This window comes from Rhinichthys klamathensis, unplaced genomic scaffold (genome assembly GCF_029890125.1).
Source record: "Rhinichthys klamathensis goyatoka isolate OS25496 unplaced genomic scaffold, OSU_Roscu_1.1 h1tg000147l_1, whole genome shotgun sequence".
Taxonomy (NCBI): Eukaryota; Metazoa; Chordata; class Actinopteri; order Cypriniformes; family Leuciscidae; genus Rhinichthys; species Rhinichthys klamathensis.
The window spans coordinates 851,331-873,085 of NW_026606682.1; the positions used below are offsets into that span (position 1 = coordinate 851,331).

At 38.1% G+C, this 21,755-nt stretch overlaps 1 protein-coding gene across 2 annotated transcripts in view; it reads left to right on the forward strand.

Annotated features, from left to right (window-relative positions):
- The window catches only part of chchd6a (coiled-coil-helix-coiled-coil-helix domain containing 6a), a 69,172-nt gene that overhangs the window by 15,918 nt on the left and 31,499 nt on the right, over positions 1–21,755 (forward strand). The window contains exons 6-8 of one of the 2 annotated variants that reach the window (XM_056257927.1): positions 6,843–6,866; positions 9,125–9,208; positions 20,974–21,044. In XM_056257927.1, coding sequence (XP_056113902.1) covers positions 6,843–6,866; positions 9,125–9,208; positions 20,974–21,044 — 179 coding nt within the window. The remainder of the gene's footprint in view (positions 1–6,842; positions 6,867–9,124; positions 9,209–20,973; positions 21,045–21,755) is intronic. The other variant, XM_056257928.1, reaches the window with a different exon arrangement.

Genomic DNA, 21,755 nt, shown 5'->3' on the forward strand with positions numbered 1-21,755 from the left:
ATCTAGAGTAACGCTAAAAGTCGCATGAATTCCGATGACTGTTCAGACTGAGGTTGTATTGCAAAACATCCGACCTGTATCTGATTTAGTACCACATATGGAAGTGGCCCAAATCAGAATCAAAAACATCAGATTCCATGTGGTTTGTGCTGTTCACACTGTCATGAGAAAAACCGATCTGTGTCACATATGAGCCAATTTTTTTTTTAGATTTGCATCACTTTTGCATGCAGTCTGAACTTAGTCTTATTGAATGCAAGATTTAAAGGAGAAATAGGATTGAACTGGATTTAAACCTTAATTTCCCATATGAGCACCTAAATGTGTTTGCGCTACACGTGCTAACCTCTAGCTCACATCTGACTTTTAAACGTTTTTTATTGAACATTTTAATTGAAAAGTTTAGTTTATAATTTTTTGGCACTTTTATTGACCTCAAAATTGTAAATGGGATTTTGCCTGTTTTTGGCCTTTTTTAATTACTGGCTGTTTTGGAATAATCTGGCAAGAGATTCATTTTGGCTACATTCGAACCTGTGTTTCCTGTATGAGCACCAAGGCTCAACATGTCTGAAACATGTGTAAGCCACTAGGCCACAACTCCTTTTTTTCCCCCTGGCTGCCTTTTAATACAACTAAACAATTTTGTTTGAAAGAGAAAGTTTGTTTTTGTACTTCCCCTTTTTGGTACTCCCAAAAAACTTTGCACCGCATGCGCTAGCCCACATCTCTGGCTTTATTTTACGGTTATTTTGAGATCTCTTATTTTGGTAATTTTTTTGACCTCAAAATTTGAAAGGGGACAGCAAATTATTTTGGGAGAGAGAGAAGATAGAATTGGGACTAGACTCAAACCCACATTTCCCATATGAACGTGCTAATTGCTAGGCAACAACTTTTTAAAGATGTCCTTGAGCATTTTAAGAAAAAAAAAAAGTGCAACAATGAAACATGATGGGGAACGATATCATTTAGGGGCAGGGGACCCCTGAAGGCGATCAGGATTATGATTGCTAGCTGAACGCTTTACCCGCCATGATTCAGTAAAGGAAGATGAGCATATAAATGTTTTATACCTTGTGAGCACTTGACCGTTCTGGGCTGATTCCTGTGTCTCTCCCTCTGGTGCCAAACGAATCCCGACCCCCTGTCAAATAGTTCTTCTGGATTTGTCTTGTTGCTCTAATCTCTTTTCCCTCATGTCATCAATATCACGTTCAAGACCCTGCTCGAAAATGACATTGGCTCTCGCTGGCACGGTGGTCGGATCGGGCTCAGATAAGAGCCGTAACGTCGGCAGAGAAATTATTCATTGCAATGGCACGAGAGAAGCAAGTGGCCCTTCCTTCTCCTCCCCAGACGACCACAGCGGCATGCACTCTGAGTAGTCAGTTTGAATATTAAGTGCTAATTTATTGCCTAGCCGGGAGCTACGTGTTAAATAAACGCAGACGAGTAAATAGACGAGGAAAGCGGGAGGGAAGCTGTGCCCAGATATCAGATGGCAACGCAGCACATCCAACCTAGAGGGGATGACGGCGTATAAACACACACCGCAGGACACAACAGATGCACTGCGAGTGTGTGTGTGTGTGTGTGTGTGTGTGTGTGTGTGTGTGTGTGTGTGTGTGTGTGTGTGTGTGTGCAAGAGACGAATCTGAGAGTACGTGACAACCGAGTTTCAATCACATAGCCTCCAAAACTTGAAATTAAATTAAATTAACCTGAATCAGTTTTTCATATGACACAGGTTAATCAATAGCCGTATGGCAAGACCGATATCTGGACGTTTCATACGGGGAGAGCATTTAATTGCGGATTATCATTACCAGAGGTGGTAATAAATAGAAATGAGCAGTTTTAATTATGTTTTCGAGCATGGTGTGAGACTGAAGCATTTTAACTTCTAAGTCTCATTTTAGTTTTTGACTGGAAACACCTAATGCTAAAACTTTCAATATTATTGAGAACTCTGCTATAAGATGCTATAAAATGCACTGGTTCTCAACTTTTCTGACTCCACAACAATAATCGAAGTATAAAATACTCATAATCAATATAGTATATTGATATTATAACTGTTTTAGGAAAGCAGTATATTCTATTTGAGGCATTGTACCTGATAATCATCTTGTAAAGATTGGATTCACACACAAATCGTTAACGTAGCAGAAACATCTTAGCAACGTTTTGAAGATGATCAAATGCTTTAAACAAATCGTAAACATATATTACAGACCTAAAATGGGATGCAAACAGCAGTTATCCATGACTTGAATTGCATCAGCCTTGGATTGGTTTGATAATATCGATGATTGAGATTGATGAGAATTATTGCACCTTCATCAAGCCAGTGTTAATATTTATACTATTATAATACTGTATTTATTAATATATGGGAAACACCAAATGTTGAAACTTTGACTATAATTGTGAACCCTGCTCTAAGATTCTGTATTGCAGTGGTTCTCAACCTTTTTGACTCACTACGATTTTTTTGTGATGTAAAGTTTTTTCTTACTCCCTTTCTACCAGATGAAATAGATATATAATTTTTTTTTTTTTTAAGCAATCTGTCTCATTGTTTACTCAAATATGTTTTTTTTTAAATCCATAACACCTCTTATTTGATCCAGAGAGCAACTCTATCCAAACTTCACGAGGAAACTTTAGGTGTGATCGAGAATAATAAATGCATAATGTAATGTGTTCAGCAGCCTTCAGTTCATCATTCCTCCAGTCTCTTCACTTCTTCTTGAGCGTACGGCCTGTCACTTTGCATCTATCCTGGCCTGGGTGCTGTGTTCCAGCCTAACGCACACGCATGCACCATTGTTTACGGTAAACCCAACTCCGAGCAGGGCTCATTTCTAGACTTATCAGTGTAATTCATGCTTGCCTGAGTATTATCAGCCCGCTCCAGATCCCAAACAGAGCGTTACATGAGTGCAGCACGCCCATCAGATTGGCTTTGTCACCACAGAGAATTTAAAGAGGATAAATAAAGAAATGACAAGGCTTGTGTGCAGTCAGGAGCTGTGTGTGTGTGTGTGTGTGTGTGTGTCTCTCAACAGGCTTTGCGAGTTCTTTGAGACTGAGTGATGAGTTTGCCATCATCAGACCAGCAGGGAGCAAACTCTTGATTCTTCAGCTAAGAGTTGTCGTTGAGTCACTTTTAGGTCCTCAAGCGGCTATTTTAGGCTGTCTAGTCTGTTGGCATCATGGTGACAACTTTAGTAGCTTTGTAAATGCCATTTTATATAAAAATCTACTTATAAATTATCTTTTTTATTTTTTATTAAAAGCTATAGGACCTACACTAAAATCTTATTGGATAAGCTGCAATCAAAGATGTTTAAAGATAGCCAATATATTCATGCCTCTGACCGCACATCAGTTGAAATCTATATTAATGTGCCAATTTATATTAATAGCCAACAGATAGGCTGACAAACTATTACTTGGCAGAAGAAGTGTTTATTGTTATTAATACATTTAATTATTTATTAAACAATGGTGTGTTTTATCATATTGCTGTTTTGCCATTTTAGAAAAGCTGTAAATGTTTTTTTGTATAATATGTAGTAAAAACATCTTGATAACATTTTTAGCAATATTTTGCAGATGAACAAATGCTTTATATGTAAATATTCCAAATGTAATGGCACATTATAGACCAAAAATCGTATGGAAATGGAAATTACCCTTGACTGAGTGCATCAACCTTAGGGTACGTTTGCACAACAACGATGTGTTAAAAATGGAAAATACTTTCCTTTGTGTTTTTCAGATACAGACGACAACACTGTCGAAACGATCCCCGTTCACACGGATCGGCGAAAACGACTAAAAACACTGTATTATGCTGCCAAGCACATGTCACCGGTTTGTCAAATTCGCGTTTTTGTAGTTTACAGAGACTATAATGCTACCATTTTCAAAAACGTGCACTTTGAATCCCGTTTTGTGTTTTCAGGCCCCACAAACGCTATTGCCGTTTAAATAAACAGCCAAAGGGTTTTAAAAAGTTTTCCGTTTTTAGTTGAAAACAATGTTGTGTAAATAGCCTCTTAGATTAGTTTGATAGAATATAGTTGATAGAGATTGGCTCAATAAAGATGCTATTAATTCTCATCATTATTAGTATTATTTCTATACTTTTATAGTATTCATGAATATTTTGAATTAGTTTTTATATTTTCAGTTTTCGTTTTAATTTTATTTGTAATAGTTTTTTAATGTGCTTTTGTCATTTTTATTAAAATTTTATTTAGCTTTGATTTATATTTATTTCAGTCATAATATTAGTAATTGTAGTAATCCAACTTAAACAAATATTAGAAATGTTGCTTTGGCAACTACCAGAAATGTTTAAGTTTTGCATTTAATATTTTTATTTTATTCCGATTTAAGGTTAAGGATTTTGAATAGTTTTAGTTAACAACACTTATTCTCATGAATGCAAAAACAACTAAGGAAAAATAGAAAATCAATGATTATTAAATAATGAATTTCTGTTAACAACATGAGCTGAATGAACCATATTTCTAGGTGGTCTCTGATGCTCAGCTCTTGGTTTTAAGTCGGCCTTCTCAAGATCCATGTGAGCTCTGGCAGTGTTGAGCACTTGGCTTCAGCAAGCAGACCAGATTACCCTCTCCTTCCTGTTCATTAAATACGTGTGAAACGCCCTGCTGCTGCTCCTATAATGAGGAGTGATTCCATACTACATTATACATTTGTTAGCACCCAATTTACAGTTGCAATTACGAGCCCTAGGAGATTCATGCTTGGCCATTTACAGTCTCCATTTCATGTTTGATATTTCACTGGTCAAGTACAAAAAGTGGACATAAGATGTAGAAGATGCAGTGCTCAGAGAGGATTCTGTCCATAAAAGCAAAAAACATTGCTTAAAGTCGACATTAAAATCAAAATCGACCCATTTACTTTCTTAATTTATGTCCTTGGGCATATTGTGCATGATTCATCATTGCGTGTTGTTCTAAGTGTTTTCATGATCTTTCATTGCCTAGAAATGTCTTTTCTTTTATGCTGATTTAACCAAGGCCATGTGAGTGGGGGAAATAATTAAAGTTGTTGACTAGATTTTTACATTTTATGATGAAGAATGTAAAGTGCAGGTAAAACTAAAATGATGCTAGGATGCTGTGGGTGTTCTCTAGGGCATTTTGCTATGCAGTTGCTAAGATGTTTTAAGTGTTTGCTAGGGTGTTGTGATGCAGTTACTAGGTATTTTCTTCACCAAAGGATTCCCCAAATATCTGTTGCTCGTGTCCCTCTTTCATCGTAAATGTATTAGATTTTGTATTGTCCTGTCAGAGCAGAAAGGAAAGCTGATGCTCTCCGTGTGTTTTTCCGTCGTCTTCGATGCGTTCATATGTGAATTGCGTGAGCTTATTTCGTCCGTTAGTTCGAAAGATTTGAAAAAGTCCACACATTTTCCCGCCCATAGATCCTCCCCTCGAAGAAATCAGGACAGAAGTGGTTGAAAGCGGACAAAAGAGTCAGATTAATAGACTAGGGCTGCGTTCCAGTCCACTTTTAGACACACACTTGCGAACTTCCCTAAGCACTTCCCCTCGGGGGAATCCGTGCCGCCATTTTGAAGTGCGTTCCACTTCGTGAAGTGGACGAGGGAAGTTTATATAGACAGACCCTCGCTCCCTCGGTCAAAATCGACAGGTAGCGAGTCTACTTCATATGCACACTTCAGGCAGCTCCATATACCACAATGCAACACGATTGTGACGTCAACGCATATTGCGTTTAATTTACCCCACCACAAACAACTCTATGATATATTAATTATTTAAAAAAAAATTTTTAAACAACTCAATCACACCTATGTATATAGAATGCTGCATTAAACAATTTTGTGAGGAAAAAAATAAATCAACCCCATAGTGGATTCTAGTGATCAAGGGCTTCGTTCCAATTCAGCCTATTGCAAAGGTTCCGCCAGTAGTGGGCACTCATGCAATGTAAGCAATGACGTACATCCGAGTGAACGAGACGGAGGGAAGTTAGCGAGTGAAGGGCATGACAATTTTGGACTGGAGCACAGCCCGGGTGTAAACTGGTCGGGAATGTGTCTCCCTCGTCTACTTATCCCATCGACCAAAACACATCTTAATACCAGGGCCTTATTGTTTGAATTTCAGTGACAGAATTTGAAAACTGAGACTTTTTCATACCAAAAGTAACAACGCACAAAAGCTACAAATAATAGTGAAGTTTTGTTCACGCATCAACAGAAAACTGCATAGACTAAAGATTTATAATTGGCATATAAGAATTGATATCAGTTCATTAAAATGAATATTGATTAATCGAAATTGTCAACCCAGTCCTAAGGCTGCGTCCGAAATCGCACACGCTCTTGAGTAGGAACTTGTTTTGAATAAGTAATTACTTCACGACTGCTAAAAAAGTATGTTCTCTATAATAGTATGAGTGTGTGTAGAATGAGTGTAAGCGTCATGGGATAGTAAAGTGTGTCCATCATACACACACTTCAGAATCTGGATACTTTTTGACTACTTCTTTCTAAATACTGTGAATTTGGACATTATTCTTTTGTCACATACTGTTTTTCACCTACCATATATTAGTGAAGTATGCGTTTACGAGATTTAAATGCCCCACAAATGTCATTTCATGCCTTCTTCAAACCTAATAATTAACAGATGGATGTACATTCTCAAACACGTCGTCGATATGTTAAGGAGCTATCTCTGGCTTAAGTGTTTTTCTTTAGCTATGTGTTAAGTGATGTTTTCTTCTTCTTCTTCCTCCTCTCTCATTCTCTCTTTCTCAAGCCTGCCTCTGAACTGGATGCCTGGGTAAGCACGGCCTATTCCACAGTCGTTGTTACATTTCTCTCATTCTCTTTCTTTCTTCCTATCTCTCCACGTCTTGTTCCCTCCTCATTTAAACATGGTGTTTTGGTTTTCATGCATTAAGCCCTGATTGTGAGCATGCAAACCGTGTCGGCCGCCGTGGCGGTTTTCGGAGCTACCCAGCTAGAAAATTGCATATGATGCTCATGCTGATGGAGGTGATTTACTGCTCGCTCGAGACAGGAGACAGAGGGAAGGGGGTGATTATGTGTGCCCGTAATTTGGGGTTGTGCTTTGTTGTGCACTGTTGTCTGGCTCCTACCGTAGATGCGCCTCTCTCCCGGTCAGCACCACGGGGCGTCTCTCGTGCACGTGCGTCTATGTGAGGAAGCACGACAGTGTGAGTGCCGTATCCCGCTGGGCTTAATGTATCCGTGCCTCGTACATAGTTACGGAATGAGAGAGATGCTAATTACAGGGGAGATGAGCGTATGTGTGCGAGCATGTCGCTTTCTGCGCTCCCTTGTCGAATATTGTTAGAATACTTGTTCTTTTTGCAGCTTTGAACTCATTTTGGTATGCTTGTGCTTGTACATCCCTCAATGTTGTGTAAGGTTATCACTCCTATTGCTTTTCAAAAGCACAGATGTTTGCATGCTCATAAATGGTCCATATCATCTCAGGCAATCCCCCCCCTCCCCGCCTGCTTTGTGCATGCATAATCCGTGCCAACCTCACCGATCACATTCAGTTATTGCACACCTGTTTGAGCGTCACAAGCATAGACGAAATCACCTTTAAATTGTGTGTGTCGTTCTCTTGCGTCCTCACTTTCTCTGTTTATTTTTGGAATCCCTCCGTGTTGTAAATCCTCCTCAAAGATTTTTTCGAGGGCTGAAAATCTTACACCAGCTGTCCATTTCCTAAAGTCTCTGGCAGAGTCGGCAGAACGGTTTTAAGAGCTTTTGCTCCATGCTGTTTGAGCGAAGCTGCGCTGTGGCGATGTCCTACGTCCGGTCTCTCTTGAGTTTGGTCAACAGTTTTGTACCAGCCGGGACATATGTTGCCGAAAGCATTTGCTAAGCCGGTGCCCAGAAATCTGAAAACCTTGACGAATCTTCTAGAAATGCCAACAAATAGTGAAATTCCAATGATGACGGTTGTACTTTCAATGTCCTGAGCTTAAAAGCCTTATGGTTTAAAATGTTTTTGTTGTAAATTAATATCACCAACTAGATCACAGGGCCTGAGCCCTGAGTGTGTCACTTTTTGTTTGGCCTCACATTAATTTCTAAGGAAGAAGTTCATCAATGCATTCTAGGCTCAACAATAATGTTTTCCCACTTGCTAGCTCAGTCAAGCCAGTAGTTACCAACATTTTAACAGACTTCACCAAAATAATTTTTATATTTTTTCAGCAGTGTTTTATTTATTATTTGAAAGAAATTGTAAAATTCATTGGCCCATTTTTAAATGCTTTTTCTCTATTATTATTATTATTTTATATATATATATATATATATATATATATATATATATATATATATATATATATATATATATATATATATATATATTAGGGCTGTCAAATGATTAATCGTGATTAATCACATCCAAAATAAAAGTTTTTTTTACATAATAAATGTGGGTGCACTGTGTATAATTATTTTATATATATAAATACACACACATGCTTGTATATATTTAAGAAATATTTTCATGTATATACTGTATATAGATTTATATATAATTTATATTATATATAAATATTTTATGTATAAATAATATTTTTTTCTTAAATATACATGCATGTGTGTGTATTTATATATATACAAAATAATTATACACAGTGCACCCACATATATTATGTAAAAAAAACTTTTATTTTGGATGTGATTAATCGTGATTAATCATTTGACAGCCCTAATATATATATATATATTATTTATTTTTTTAATTCTTATAATTCAAATACAAATTTGCAATAAGCTTCTTAATTTTTGCAATTGGTCAAAATGAGCAACCTAAAAATAATTTTGTATTTTTATAAGCAGTTTTTTTTTTATATTTGATAAAGCATTAACTTTTTAATGCTTTATATTACATTTTTTGTTGACGAAATATTTATTTACCGGTATTTAAAAAAAGTTACATGTAATTTTTTTCTTTCTTTTCTTTACAAAACAAGAAATTTTGCAACAGTGCTGGAATTGGTCAAGATGAGCAATTGAATGACACAAAACTCATTTACTTCATTGCAGGGGAAACAGCTGGAGAATAAGGAGGCGGAGCTGAAGGCGCTGGATGCTTTCTACAAGGAACAGATCACACAACTAGAGAAGAAGGTTGGTGTCTTCCTGTCAGTTTCACTAAATTTACTAATGGTTTCAGTGTGTAAATTATCAAATACCATGCTACGGCATCCATTCCATTTCTCGGAAAAGCTTTGAAATGTCTGGCTTTTAAGTTCGGTCTTCCCATATAATTTTCACAGTTGATCTCTGACATTTTCAAGAAGTAAAAGTTATGATGCGGAGCCTCAAGGAAAGGTATGCTTAAGCAGACTCAGGATCAGTGGGTGGTTAAGAACTTGTTTGCACGCTGTTTTCAGTTTTTCCGCTTCACGCATGGCTATAGTCGTCGAAGATGAGACGCGTCTGTTTGTACACAATTCTAGTTACGCCATAATATTTGAGGATGAAAGCACAGGTTATCCTCTACTGCCACGTTCAGTCACTTTCAGAGAGAGATAATGCCCAAGCAGGACCATTTTCCACTGCCCTACCTTCAGCCATCTATCCTTTGTAAATGACTGGACAGAGATCATAATGGTTCAAACAGCACTGAAGTGGGAATCTGAAGTGCATTGGCTCCATTTGGATGGGCAGCAACACCAACTGCCTTTATCCGCTGAGTTCACACCTTGATTAACCCCCATTGGTGTAAAAAAACGAATAAAGTTACGTTAAATGGAAAGGGCTTGCTCGGCGCGGCAAGGGGCAATGGTGCAGAAAGTGCTTTAGCCAAAGCCTCAAAACCATTCAGCTATTGGCAAATGAAGTCAGAGTCGCTCTCCAAGATTTGTGATTTTCCTCAGTCCCCCCTCATTCGTTTTCTCTCTCTTGCACTCCCTCCCCCATTTTTTTCCTACGCTCTCTCTGAGGTCTTATCGACTGCATGCAGCAGGCAAAAAGTGAGATTTGCTTCTTTCCCCTCTTTACCAACATGCCGTAGGAAAATGGCCCATCGTGTAACTGTGGCCGTGCTGTATGGAAGTGGTTGTCCGTTAAAAAAGGCATTTTTTCACATTGTTGAGTTACTTTATTTACAGAGGTGTGAACTAACGAATTACAAAAACTCACGTTACTGTAATTAAGTCGTTTTTATCAGAAATTGTACTTGTAGCAGTTTAAAAATTGTGTACTTAAGTTAACTGTAACGTCGCCTTCACACTGGCAGTTGAAATCAGCTCCGTAATACGCAATACGCCTCCAACGGACGTCGTACTACACAGTGAAAAGCGTCGGAAGCGGGTAGAACAAAAATGGTGGAGAGATTAGAAAGGTTGATTCTGTCAGTTCTGTATGATCTCTCTGATGAGGGTTATAGAGATATTAATAGGAAGGCTGCTGCGTGAGGAAAGTTGCTCAGGACGTTGACATGTCAGGTCGGCTAAAAAATGTGATATAGTGGTATAATTTATACCACTATATCACATTTAGTTCGATGTCTGCCTACAATTTAATTATGTTAACTGCCCTAATAATGTTAGCAAATCATGAAAATAAAAAAATGACATGACAACAACTTAACTTTTAATAAAATAAATAATGATTTTATAACGATAAGAATTCAGGTTTGTTTATCAGTATCATAGCAACGCTAACTTCCGCTGGAATTGTCGGATAGGAACCGTCCGTAGCTTTTCGCAAGAGTTCAATTTTTTGAACGCATCCGGATGACCAACGGACACGATTTTCTTCGCACCGCACTCGGTCGGACCCATTCGCATGCGGTCTGCGAATCTCCATAGGAAATGAATGACTTCCGGTCGTTTCGGAGCCAGATCGGAGCTGATTTCAACTGCCAGTGTGAAGGCGGTGTGAAGGCGGCGTAAGTGATGTATCTTTACTCCGCTATTTTCCCTCCGTTTGTGGTCGTTTCATGCTTGTTTTAATTTTATCCATCAACTTGATTGGATCGGGAGAAAGTAATCGGTCTTGTGACTCCCGTCAAATCAAATCGCGCATAGAAAACTTTAACCACAGCAGAAGCACATCCTTCAAGCATCAATACTGATTCAATACTGTCTGTATACTGAATGGAGTTCTCTTTCATGTCTTGCGCTTGAACGGACAATTTCTCACAAAGTTATGTCAAAATGCCCGTCTTGGCGAGTATCCTAGCAAACATAGACATTCACGTAAACAGTCAAGAAAGACAAAGCATGTGTTACAGTATCAGTATAGGATCTGTGCATTACGCCTTTAAGTGACAACAGCCTAATATTCCTGCTGCTGTCTGTTTTTAATGTTAATCAAACATCAAAAAACTCACTTACTGCTCTTGACTGAGTTACTTTTGTTACTTAATCTTCACTGTATAAATTAAATATAGATGAATCTTATGAAGTGTTATTTTACATTAGATTACTTAATTACATTTCTGTACCTAATCTGTATCTAACTACTACCTGAAAAAACGGAAAATCACTGTTTATTCTATTTGTATCTTTGTTTGTTCTATTGCTTTAATTTGTGGTTTTGCTTATAGTTTGACTGTTTGTTCTTATTTTATTACAGACTTGTCTTTAATAATGTTTGAAATTTATATTTTATATTATATTTATACAAAAAAATTCCCATTTGCATTGTGTATGCATTCTATGTAAAAAGTCTGGCGAATAAAATAATTAATTTACTCGCCAATGGCGACCCAAGCTTCACTGAGTCCATAGAGGGTTGGTCTACTGTGGTTGAGTCACCTTTTTTCCCCAGAATGCACATTGCATCTCTCTTTCTTTAAACGCATTTTTATTGTATTGTCAAAATATAATATCGCTCAATCTCTTATTCATATGTATTGGTACATAAACCATTTTTAATACATATTGAACTCTTTTGGTTTGTTCTGAATGGACTTACAGTATTAATTCTATTTGTGCAGGTCTTAAAAAGCCTTACATTTGAATGCACAGCAGTATTTAAACAATGACTCTCAAGGAAACCTTTCTAACCTAGTTGCATATTAACAGTAAATGAATTTGGTTGATTTCTATGGTTGAGTCACCTTATTTCTTGGAATGCAATAAAAAAAACATAATGTTGTTGCATATTAACGTCAAACAAATTTGTTTGAATACGGTGTTTGGAACAAAACATATTGCAAGACCGTTCCTCCATTAATAATAATATGTGGTGTCGTTTTAAATTCAGTGACTAAAGAATATGCCATTAAATGCAATATTTGTATTCTCTCTGTCATACGCTGTATTCAGAACAAGAGAATAACCCAGCCACCTTGACAGCTTTAGAGAGATAATTCCTCTCTATTTGACTCCCTCACTTTGTTCAGCTTCTCTTCTCTTCTTGCTTTGTTCATATAAGCTGTACTAAGAGGGTTGCTCACTCACTGGCTTGAAGAATTGCCTTTTTGTTTATTCACTTTGGGTCCAGTGATTCAGGGGAAGGAGATGGAGATGAATGTTTTTGGTACATGCTCCATTATGATGCGAAAACAAAGGATTGCAAAGGGAAATATTAACACTGGGACGGCATCCATGGTGGCTTTGCCGGGCTGATAATTTAACGCTTGTGTCTCTGAAAAGAGGGGATTTGTTCCACGGTGTACAGTTAACGTTGTTCGCACGCAGCAGATTTACACTCCACTGTCTTTCAGACTTAATTCATGTTTCATTTTGAGCCGGAGACAGATTTATAATACACTTCCAAGCACCGGTTTCCATTTTGTCCGTTTCTATTAAATCTACGTTTCGAATATTTCACTGGACATTAGTCCTTGTATGGGAAGGTATAAAGTGAATACTGTTGATTTTGATTGAATATGGAGCTTTGGCATAGCAGTTAGAGCACATGCTCAGGTAATGCATTCTGGGAAGTGAAGCGTTTTTCCACCCTGGTCCACAAAAAGTTTATTTTATTTCAAATATTGCTATGCATTCTGGGAAATAGTGACTCAACCACTGCAGTCTGTCTTTCTGTCTATCTATCTGTTGGTCTGTATAGATATCTGTCTGACTCTTGTTATATCCATCACCACTCTATCTGTCTGTATGTCTTTCTATAGACCTTATTCACAGCAGCGCCATCTTTGATTTTTAACGTGAATGAAAGCGAGGCTGTGAGGGATAGACGTACATCTCTTCAGTGGGTTGTACTGTTATTTATGTATTTTCTGTGTTGTTCTGCTGACGAAACCCTGCAAAAATATCGTTCCAAGAAATTTCAGTAGACAAAAAACTCCAGACAACAAGAGCTGTGGAAAATTATAAGCGAACTAAGAGCTTTTTATAGCAGATGACATTGAAAATATGGTAAGTCTATCCCTCACAGCCTTGCTTTCATACCTGTCATTGTGCTACTCTGAATAAGGTATATTGGTCTATCTGTCTATCTCTCTGTTGGTTTGTCTGTCTATCTTTCGGTCTGTCTAGTTTTCTATCTCTCTGTTGGTTTGTCTGTCTATCTATTCGTCTGCCTGTCTGTCTTTCTGTCTATCTGTCTATCTATTGGTCTGTCTGTCTATATCTATCTATTGGTCTGTCTGACTGTCTGTCCGTCTAGATTGTAGTTATTTTTCTTACTTAAAAATGAGTTATACATTTCTTTGCATTTCAGTTCATTTGAACTCCACTTCCGTACATTCCAATTCTGTACATAATTTCAAATCCAATTCAAATTCAGAAACTGAATGTAAAAGGCATTCTCAATTCAAATCTGAATTATTTTTTTTTTTTTGATACCGGTGCCAAATCGATACTTTTAAAATGGTACCGGTGCCTGAACCGATACTTAAAAAAAAAAAAAAAAGCCTCAAAACGATGGTGAATGACATTAAAGTTTTTTAATTGAAAAAAATAAATAAATACATAAAAATTTTAGAGTACCGGTAAATATATAAATATAAGTAGTCTAAATACAAAACACAACAAATTTACATAACAAATTCACAATAAAACCTTAGCCACCTAACCCAAATACAATAATTTAACACTAAATAACACTATATTACTAATAACAGCAAAGTAGTCTGTATTCTTGGTATGCTACAAACCAGCTTTAAATTTAAGCAATCCTTTTCACATTTTTTGCCTTCTCTGGCCGACAGCTGAGGCATTTAAGTGGCACCGAAATCTGCGTTTTGATTTGGTCCGGTTACATACCGGTTACTTGGGTACCGGTTCCATATCGGTGCCCGGTTTCGGTACCCAACCCTAGTCTCTTAGATGGGTGGTAGGGAAGCGGTTAACTAATTTTATGCCACAATTATTCCGTCAAGGCATGAGGGGGTGGTCCGCGTTGTGTCAATCTCCGTCGCTGGCTAAGGGCAGACGCAGGCTGTGAGGATTAATGGCGACCCAGTGCTAATTACTGTGCGATCATCATAAATAAACATTCTACATTGGGAGCTCCCCTCCCATCTATACACACACGTGCACACACACATACACACTCGCTATCTCGCACACATTGAGGTTACAGACGAGCTATCTTCTGTCTAATAGCAAATAGGATCAACCCAGTGTGTCAGATGCCCCAGTATTTATATTTACCTCATTACAAGGAAGCGCCGTTTGCCAAAGGGATCAGAAGCTGGCAATAAAAGGCGCACAGAGTGTTTGCAGTCAGGCTTTACTTGCCGTGTGACACAGTCAGACCACGGGAGAGGGATAATGCAGGCAGTTGGCATGTCTGCTCAGACTGCTGTTACCCCAGCAGGAGGTTTTTTTTGGGGGGGGGGTATCTTCATGACAGACCTCTGAGAGGTGTGGTGTATCCATCCCGCTTCACCCGTTTCCCGTCGATGGCAGGTGCGGCTGAAGAAGTCTATCTCTGCAGCGCAGGCGAGCCACCGCAGGAACGTTCTCCACGCCGCAAGTGGCGAATGCCTTTTATCGCAGCAAACGTGGCAATCCCCCCCCCCCCCCCACACTTCTTTTTGAAGGTGGCACGCATAATCGCCTAACATCCATAAATTCTGCCAAAGACGGTGAGTTAGCACCGCTGAAAGCGAAAGCTGTAAACAGCAGCATTCCGACACCATTTTGAATTAGCGCTGGCGCTCCCTAATCCCGCTAAAGCTTCTCTACTCATGTCTGCGTCCCGCTCTTAGCTGCTTCGCACTCTCGAGACAAGATTTTTCTTTTTTATTGCCCTGCCGTTTTAGCCTACCCATCCCCCCCCCCCCCCACCCCACACACTCTTTCTCCCTTGTCACTAGTTGCAAAGCACTTGAGTGTGGGTACGAGATAATAATCCTCCTGAAAAACTGGCAGCTGGGCTGACGTGCTGTCAACGCGAGCCCTCGTTCTAGAAATTCCCTAACCGACCGCGGCAGGCTTCACCTGGACGGAGACGAGAGCGACAGATATCTGGCTCTCTTTGGCCTGGGGCACCAGCACTGCCAAATCCTAAATTAATTTACTTCAAAGTATTTAAAATTTCCGTTTTATAATTCTTAGGCAGAATTATACATAATTCCATTTTTCATGCTGTGTTGAGTGTACGCTGATGTCAGGGGCTGCAGGGGTGTAATAGCTCGTTGACTCTGTAATGGTGAGAAGCAGGGAGGTGGAGCAGCATTACAATCAAGAAGAGGACTTTTTGCATAAGTTTTTGCTGTGTTGCATCTCAGTATGGTAATGCAAAAAGTAAACGCTGAGGGTTTGACAAAACGTTGGGGTATGTTGTATCTGCTTATTCAGCCTTATTACATTTCCGTATGTATCTTGCTTGATTCAATTATATAATCGTCCACAAGTAAATCTGGACATGGCTTTTAAGATGTAAACAAGGCCTTTCTGACATAATATCCGTTTTTGCTGTTCTAAGTGAAGACTATCTCCCACATATTTGCAGGTGGTTGAAGTCAAACAGATCCTGACCTGCATTGTTTTTATTAGTTTGAATAATAATGTGTTACCCACAATCTTTTTTGAAAGAAGTCTTGTATGCTCTTCAAGGTTGCATTTATTTGATCAATAATACATTAAAACAGAAATATTGTGAAAAATAGTCATTTGTTCATTTCTAGCATAAACCTATAGTGATGGTCAGATATCATTATCTTGAAATGAGGGCATGGAAAATGTCATAAAGGCTTTGAAAATGTCGTAAAGGCTTTGAAAGTATTCAAATGTTGTAAATGTAAATCTCCACATTTTCTTTTTTAGTATATTTTAATTTTCAGCAGTCATTACTCCAGTCTTAAGTGTCACATGATCTTTCAGAGAAACCTCACGAAACATTTCTTATTTTCAATGTTGAAAACAGTTGTCTTGCTTAGTATATTAAATTGTAACTGTATAAAAAAAATAGGGCTGCCCCTGGCCTGACTAAAGATTATTCTATTCGACTAGTAGTCGTTCATTCAAGCCATTAGTCGACTAATCTCACGTTTATATTAATTTGATTTACTAATTACTAAAACATAATGAGCCTTTTAATACATAGGCGTAAGCCTATTCCTCACTCAAGCGCACACATAAAGATTGCCGCAAAGCACCGGCAAAAGTAATGATTATGAATGTGTCAGGAAAAAATAGCAAGGAGATTTTAATTTTTATTAATAAACTACTATTTTCCGAGTCAGTGTAGGATGCAAAGATGAAGTTGACGATGCTGACTCGCCATATGGATTACATAATCAGAGTATTTGTTTTCGTATTTTCGTTTTTGTTTATGGATGGCCGATAGTGAAAATAATAGCTTTTATCGGCCGATACCGATTGTTGGCCAATACATCGTTGCATCTCTAATACATAATATATATTTTTGTAACTGTATATGAGTGTACAAGATTATCATATTCTGTTTGTCTAAAGTGTAAAGAATTGAACTCTGTCAGGTAAAACATGAGTTCATTGATGTAATCCAATTGGTCTGCCGTTTTATTCCATGCATTGCCCCTGATGATTATGTAAATACTTATTTAATGCACTGGATTACGCTTTAAATAAGTTTAGCGGTGCAGCACTCCAATATTTAATAATCTGTAGCCTTAATTGTATCTTACCCATTTATGCCCTACTAGGATAGGTTGTACCTTATGTATGACTGGTGCAATACGCCCCAGATGCAATGCCTGGTCCTAGTACTTTATTCTGTGTAAGTGCCACAAAATGTAACCGTTCAACCAATATGTTTTATCTCATTTTTTTTACTTTGACTCTTTTTGCTTTTAGGATTCAAACCTAAACCCTCCACAATCTTTGCAGTATATACATAGCCAGAGAGTCTTGAAAAAGTGCGCTAACAACTATGCCACGGTTCTGAAATTGAGGGTTCTTTTTGATAGTACACTAACATGGTTTACTGTCATAATGGATGGTTAATGTTTCGGGTCCATATATTTCCCAGTGCTGATCCCTGTCTGTCACAGGAAGTGCTCGTCCTTAGGAGGAAGTCTTGCAGCAAATGCACCCTGCAGTGAAGCATAGCTGCCCGATACAGATTAAAATGCTGATTGGATTAGAAATGCAGCGGCTGTGACTGAAAGGCAAGGGTGTCACTGACGGGTAGTGCCAGGCAAAGAGGAGAATGACAAAGCAGGTGCCAGCTGCGTGATTATAACGCACAAATCCCTTCCTGCTGAGATGCTACAGGAAGGGACGCTCTCTGCTAATGCATGCGAGGATGCGAGAGGGGCTTTTCATTTCGGTAACCCTGATCTTTCCTCCCCGTGTTCTCATTTAGTCACTTGTTCATTTCTAACATCAATCCATCCAGTGTCAACTGCTGTATTGCAGCTGTGATGATGGTCCGATATCATTATCTTGCAATGAAGACATGGAAAATGTCAAAGGCTTTGCAAGTATCCAAAGGCCCCATGTAAATCTCAACAATTGCTTCAGATCTATACGCAAGTGTTTTTCATTTACAGAATTAGGGTCCTAAGCTCACTGGCCCTGGCAGGAAAGCTCTTGTTATTGAGGATTAGTTTTGTTTTACAGCATTAAGTGTTTCCTGCTGGCATGAAAATGACCCTGAATTGAAGATCTGTCAGGGATTGCTCCCTGAAAGGATAAAGGGATTCAGGAAATGTATTTGGGTCAGTGTGTCAGTAATCCTGCTAGACTGCATCATACTCAATAGTTTTCACTCTTTATTTTGCATACGATAAAGGATCCGCCCACATGCTATTTAACACTTTCTACAGCTTCAAGCCGTAGAATGAGTTTGAGTCAATAATGTTGCTGGTGATGGAGAGCATTTTTATGAATACATTACCGCATGACCGCCCACATTTACACGTCAACAATGCCTATACGGTGTTCAGAAATGTGGCCCGCCCATTGTGAGTTGGAGGCTTTTGTATTTTCTTTTGAAACAGGAAGTCTTGGAAGGACATGTATATATATTTTTTTATTTCTTAAAAAATAGCCAGTATTTGATTTGGAAAAATCTCTATAGTGCAGGAAGCAATATTTTTGCTTCATGTGATTTACTGTTAGAGAAAGCCTGTAAATTGAATTTCTATACGTCTCATTTGATAATGTGTGTGAAGATATACCGTTTACATAATATTGAATTCGGCATGAAACTGAAGTTGCGGAAGACTTTTCTTCCCTATTGTGATGCAATTCCAAGTGAAGCGGCTTCTCAAACGAGAAAAAAAAGGGGCGGGACTTGATTTTGTCCATCGGGAATTGATTGGATCATTGGATGGCTATGATTTGCTATTGGTCGATCTCATGTGAGTGACAGGTTGTCCCGCCCTCTTGCCAGTAAACATGTCATCAGAGAAGAGAAGAAATGTCAATGGTTATTTTGATTAAAGGTAACAAGGGTACATTAATTTAAATAAAAATGATGTGCTCGGATAAATCACTTATAATAAATGCTGCAATATTCCATGAAAAAAACAAGAATAGTTCATTTTGATTTCCTGCTGACTTCAGTGGCACAGCATTAAAAAAGAAGTGTTTCATTCTAAGGATCAGAGAGACAGAGAGAGCGTGGAAAATGGTCATAGGTAACTAAATAATGATTTTTTTTTTTTTGGTGCACAAAACCTTGTTACATAAGTGAACATCAGGGGAAAAATAAAATGATGAGCACAATAAATAACATTTGTTTGGTTTCTTGCAGGTTCTGTAAATGGCTTTGTATTTTTATAGCATCACAATCTGATAAAGGTGTCCCCACTTTTCCTGTGTGTAACTGGTGCCTAACACCTCATTAAAGCCCTTAACATTTTAAGTGTAAGTGCTTAAACAGCCAAACATTCTTCTACTGCAAGAGGTAGAGGTAGAATTAGAAAGCTGAAAACTATTAAACTATTAAAGGGGTGGTTGATTGCGATTTCACTTTTTTCATTTTAAATAGTGTGTAATGTTGCTGTTGGTGCATGAACAGTATCTGCAGAGTTGCAGGGCTGAAAGTTCAATGTAAGCAGAGATATCGTCTTTTAAAAATCAGGAAGTGTAAATGCCTACAAAAACGACTCGATTGGGACTACAGCTGGGTTTTAGACGTCACTAACCCATACATTTGCATCAACCCTCCCTCCGGAATACGCAAAAAAGGGCATGGCCATATTTCTGCGGCTTTGCCGAAGAGGAAGAGAGCTAGCCATGCCGTCGAAAGTGTGTTATTTTCATCCAGCTGTCAGGTCTTCTGTGTTCGGGCTTCCTACGGATGCTGTAGTTCGTCAACAATGGCTACAATTTATGTTTGATAATGTTTCTGACAATTACAATCGTAATTTAGCTCTTTGTGCGGCACATTTCACTGAAGACAGCTTCCAGAATCTCCAACAATTCAATGCCGGATTCCACAAAAAAACTGTTGCTAAAAACTGTATTACTCGTAATCATTTGTATTAAATGTTTAATCAAGATAAAAACGTATCTCAAAAAGCTAACAAGCAGCAGTAGCATTTTCAAGTATAACAGGGTATCAAACTTCTTATGTAATAATAGAAGAATAGAATAATAATAATTCAAAAACGTACCATTCAGAAACGTTTTGTAACAGCCGTGTTTGGGGAGGTTCTGTTTGACTCTTCATCGCCGCTTTCTGGGTCTGATTCGGGCTCAAACTGATACGGCAGTATCGACACCATTATTTACATTAACCGGAGCACATGAAACTCACGCCCGTAAAGGTAAGGGGCGTGACGGTTCCGGATAACGTGCGCTACGCAGTTTAGCCAATTACAACACACCAGCCCAAACTAACCAATCTGAGCCCACTGCCTGTTTCTGAGGGAGTGGTTTCATAGAATCAGCAAGTCAACCGGTCGTTCAAATGACAGAGGAGAAAGAGGCTTACAATAAAGGTGAAATTTATGAAAAATAAGACTTTAAAAAAAAAGAAAAACCACGAATACATGTTACATTGCACCCCATAAACACAATCATGCAAAGAAAAAAAGCAGTACACCACCCCTTTAATTGAAATAATTCAGGATTTAGAGGTTCCAATAAGTTTATATACTTTAGATTTTGGGATGAGTGGAGCTTCATACACTCATCATTTGGCTCTTTTTCGTTTTGTTTTTTGCCTTGCAGAAGGGAAAATCAGAAACATACAAAAGAGTGTTCAGTGTCTCGATGTGACTCACTTTAAGTTCCATAATTGTCTTACCAAGATGCATTTTCTCTCCCAATGGCTTTTTTAAGAATATTTGCACTGCAAAAGTTTGGAATCAATATGAAATGTTTATATTTTTGAATGAATTTGTAGTTTTTGGACACCAAATATCACCAATCATAAAAAAAAACTAAAAAAAAAACTGTTCTATTCTATACTATTCTGTCAGCTTTGTTCATTGTATAATCCCCCACTTGCATTCTAGCAGTCAGTTGATTGAGATATTCAGATAAAGGTTCATCTCATAATCAGTGTCTTCATTGTTTGTGTTGCAGAATAAGGAACGCTTCAAGTTGTCCGCTGAACAGTTTCACACTGCTGCAACAAGGAGTGAAGCCAATATAAAGTAAGAAGAGATTACAAAATTGTCACTTAATTATAATGCAAATATTTTAAGATTAAAATGAGCGTTAGCAACATCTGCTTGTGTTCAGGGCAGGATTTAGCGTTAAGGAACAATCTCAAGTTTCTTGCAACTATTTGTTTTTTTATTTGATTAGCTAGAAAAATTGGTCACCCAAATTAGAAGACTTCAAAGAGATTTTTTTTTTTATTAGTTAAGTAGCCGTAAAAGAGAACCTAGTTTAAAGGTTGCGAGTTTAAAAATTTGATGCAGACATTTACTAAACAAACACGCCTGAGAAAAAAAAAGGTTATTTTGTTCCGGTTGATAACAGCCTCATAATAACCTTGACTTTCCTGAATAGAGAAGAGATTTTTTTTTAGTGCCTTGAAGATGTTTCATTAAATTAATGATCATGTTGCCGGCAAGGTAAGCCTTTCTGCGGTCCTCTAGTTTACTTCCTGAAATACTCTATAATTGATGATAGGGTCAAAAGCAAGGCACCGTCGTAGCCTTGCTCCAGTGCTTTCAAAGGAATATGGCCTGGTTTCTATGGAGATAGGTCATTTCTGTCCCTTCTCGGCAAGTAGAATGAAAGCAAGTGCATGTGGAAGGAACAGAATATGCCAGATTCTCATTAACGTAAACGCAACATCCGAAGAGCCCCCCTCCCCCCAAACATCGATTATTATTCTTTGCTATCAACTTCATGTT